This window comes from Trachymyrmex septentrionalis, unplaced genomic scaffold (genome assembly GCF_001594115.1).
Source record: "Trachymyrmex septentrionalis isolate Tsep2-gDNA-1 unplaced genomic scaffold, Tsep1.0 scaffold29, whole genome shotgun sequence".
NCBI lineage: Eukaryota > Metazoa > Arthropoda > Insecta > Hymenoptera > Formicidae > Trachymyrmex > Trachymyrmex septentrionalis.
This window is the reverse complement of record NW_017305451.1, coordinates 2615785-2619017: the sequence shown is the minus strand read 5'-3', so window position 1 is coordinate 2619017 and position 3233 is coordinate 2615785. Positions and strand designations below refer to the sequence as shown.

Sequence of the window (3233 nt, the reverse complement as noted above, 5' to 3'; positions counted from 1 at the left end):
TATAATAATACTAATTAGATTATTTAAAAATATAAAAGTCGGAATATAAGTATGAAAAAACATAAAACAATTATCAATTTAGAATCGTCAAATGACAAGTGCTGTAACAATTCATCAGACATAATCGTGATAAAGTGCATCTTAACTAAGTAACGAGCAATGAAGACAAATGAGTAACCGCTATCCCCTGTCCGTTCATGACATGCCTTCGGGGCATCGTCATGGTGCAACTCGTGTTTAATTAAGGTTAACGAGTAACGTACCTAGCACGTAATTAAGGAGAACGTAACCGCTTACGTTTAACTTTACCGCCTTCTTGCAATCGGATAACGTCAGATTTATTCATTTCTCTAGCGCACCTCTGGTTAATCCAATACACGCAGCGTTACATTGTCACAACGTAACGTTGTCTGGAATCAAACGACACGAAGAACGAGCCTCCTTTTCACTATCTCGTATTTATTATGAGAAATGACGTGGAGCGTTCTACTCTCTTTCTATTTTTTTTGTTTCCATCTCGGCAAGCCCCTTGCTCGATTGCATCTTCCCGTCAACGAGAAATCATGAATGCGCATGCCAAATCTTTGAAAGGAACGATGACGGGATCCCTCGCGTCAACGTCTTTCTCGTTTATGCCTCGCGAAAGCGACGTGACGAGGAACGAAGTCCCTCCGGGCGATTTCGGACCGGCTCGTTTTCACGGCGGCACGCCATAGCCCCTTCTTCTCATGTTCGTCGTCAGGACATCCTACAGATTGTCCCACCACGTGGCCACGAGGAGAGATTCGGCCACTGTGAGATCCAGCGCGATGCATTCCAATGCAAATATCTCTCGCCCTGGGGACACGGCGTAATCGTCGCAATTTCATGCTTCTCAGAAATTCAACCTGCTCGCCTTACATCTCCTCTCTTCTACGATCCTCTCTGAAGCCTGATACTCTCTTACCTCATTCCACCCCCACCCCCCGCCCCCCGACCCAGTACTTGATAACTCACCCTCGAGTACTTTCGAGCGCCTTAATATTTCATTGCTGATCGGGAAGGAATAACAGAATCGTAAGTGGTTCGTAATGAAGGGTATATTTATAGCTCTTTCGGAATGATGGATGAACCGCACGATTTTATAAATCATCTTCAAAATGATGTATCGGTCTCTAGTCTTTCTATTATTCTTTCTTTTCATAAAAAGAGAGAATTAAAAATACCGATAATCACTTTTCTTTTAAAGAATACTTCAGAAAAACGCTTTATAGGATATAAATTAAGCGATGAACCAGCAGGAGACTGAGGATATCAAGTTTCAGCTTGTCATCGGATCGGTTTTAGCACCTGTTAACCGCTCTGTTTATAGTTTACTCATCAAGATGTCGAAATTAAGACGGTAAAGATAAATCCTCGTGAAATTTTTAATTACTTTTCTAATCACTTGCTTCTTAGGAATTTTTTAATATAAGTTATTCTATCTCATTTCAGATTTTATTATACGAATATGAAATACTTAATTATATTTAAGAGAACGAAAACAAAATATGTTTACCCAGTTACGAGGAAAAGGAACACATAAAGCTAGATAATTATAATATCTTATGGCAACTATTAAAAATCCTTCCCTCTTAAAAATACAGACTAAGATTCTCTCGCTGTATTAAAAAATAATGTTATAAAATAGTACATATCTACACGTACATCAAAATATTCATTGCTTATTTATCTTCTCACTTATATATGTACTTCTCACGGACGGATCCCTTTATTCCAGGGTGGTCGGAGCGGTGGTGGTCGGCGCGGCTGTCTGCAGCCGCATCCCTGGATTGGCGAAAAGTCAACGCGAGCAGTGCAGAAAAGCGCCGCACGCGATGCCGGCGGTGGGCGAAGGCGCCGCATTGGGTCTGCGCGAGTGCCGGCACCAGTTCCGACATCACCGTTGGAACTGTTCCCACGTATCCAACGACCAGGTCTTCGGCCACGTGGTGGTAGTGGGTAAGGATTGTTCTGTCACCGGCACTCGGTATTTATTACACCGCGTAATATATCGTTGATGCTACATACCTATAAGATACTTGTACTCTTCGCTCCGTGAAAGGCTCTCCCTGTGTAAGCTCTGCCTGTGTAAAGTAATAGGTAGCGGGACGAAATTGCGCAGTTAACATTTCAAGTATCCGCGATAGAAACACTGTGCGATTGAAAATGTAAAAAAAAAAAAAAAAAAAAGAAAAGTTTGGATATACTCGTATATGAGAATCCATCACTTGAACGCGCGCATAAAATAGTATAGCTTACTGCCTGTTATGTATCAGTAAATCGCGTGCGTGTTGGAACATCCTCAGTACATATATTACGAGTTAAAGAAGACACATGGCTGTTACATCATTCCCGCATTTTATTAGACTCGCACTTGTACCGCACTAATGATCTTTTCATTAATATCCTCGTGCTTTGTCATCATTCATTTACATTCTAAACGGTTTTCTCTCATTATAGAAGGTTCAGTGATTAAAAATACAATTTCAAAACAAAATTTATAAATTAATAAATTCTCCATCTATTTTGCCATGAAAATTACTACTCTCGTGTAGTTATTGAATAATTGATCAGCGATTGTATATTTAATTCTTCCAGTCATTCTACTTAAATAAATCAAAACGGGCATTATTCATTATGCATAAATATTTTTAGAGCTCATAATTTTATTTTAAGAAATCAATAAAAAAATAATATACATTAATATTCAGTAATATACATTAATAATATACATTCTTATATATTATTTTTTTCTTATTGTAATTTTTTTTCTTATTTTAAAAAAAAACCAATAAAAATGTATTAGTATTCCAAAGATTGATAGTAATATTAAGCCAATATTCAAAACCTCATCGAAACTTTGTTAAAAATATTAAACTCCTTCATTTTTCTTTTGATTTTAAAATTGAAAATTCTGAAATTAAGTTCTATTCGGGTCTCTTTAACGCTAATTCGAAGAGACATTTTACGGCAGTGCTGTGCCAGAATTTTTATAGCGCTTAGAATTTTACGGATGAGAGACGTGGTAGCGCATTTTTATCACTATGGAAATCAGAGGGACGGCAAGTGGTAGTGGACTACCATACATACGCATCACATTCCAGTATAAAATAGGGTCTGGTTTCTCGTGTTACCGTTTCATCGTGACTGCAACTTGCACTCCAAGTACATAACTTATGTTCGAACACCAGGATTATCCTGTGTCCTTGCTG

At 38.3% G+C, this 3233-nt stretch overlaps 1 protein-coding gene across 2 annotated transcripts in view; it reads left to right on the top strand.

Moving 5' to 3' along the window:
* The window catches only part of LOC108749396 (protein Wnt-7b), a 49315-nt gene that overhangs the window by 28349 nt on the left and 17733 nt on the right, over positions 1-3233 (top strand). For both annotated transcript variants that reach the window (XM_018488066.1, XM_018488065.1), the window contains exon 2: positions 1760-1980. In XM_018488066.1, the coding sequence (XP_018343568.1) occupies positions 1760-1980 (221 nt within the window). The remainder of the gene's footprint in view (positions 1-1759; positions 1981-3233) is intronic.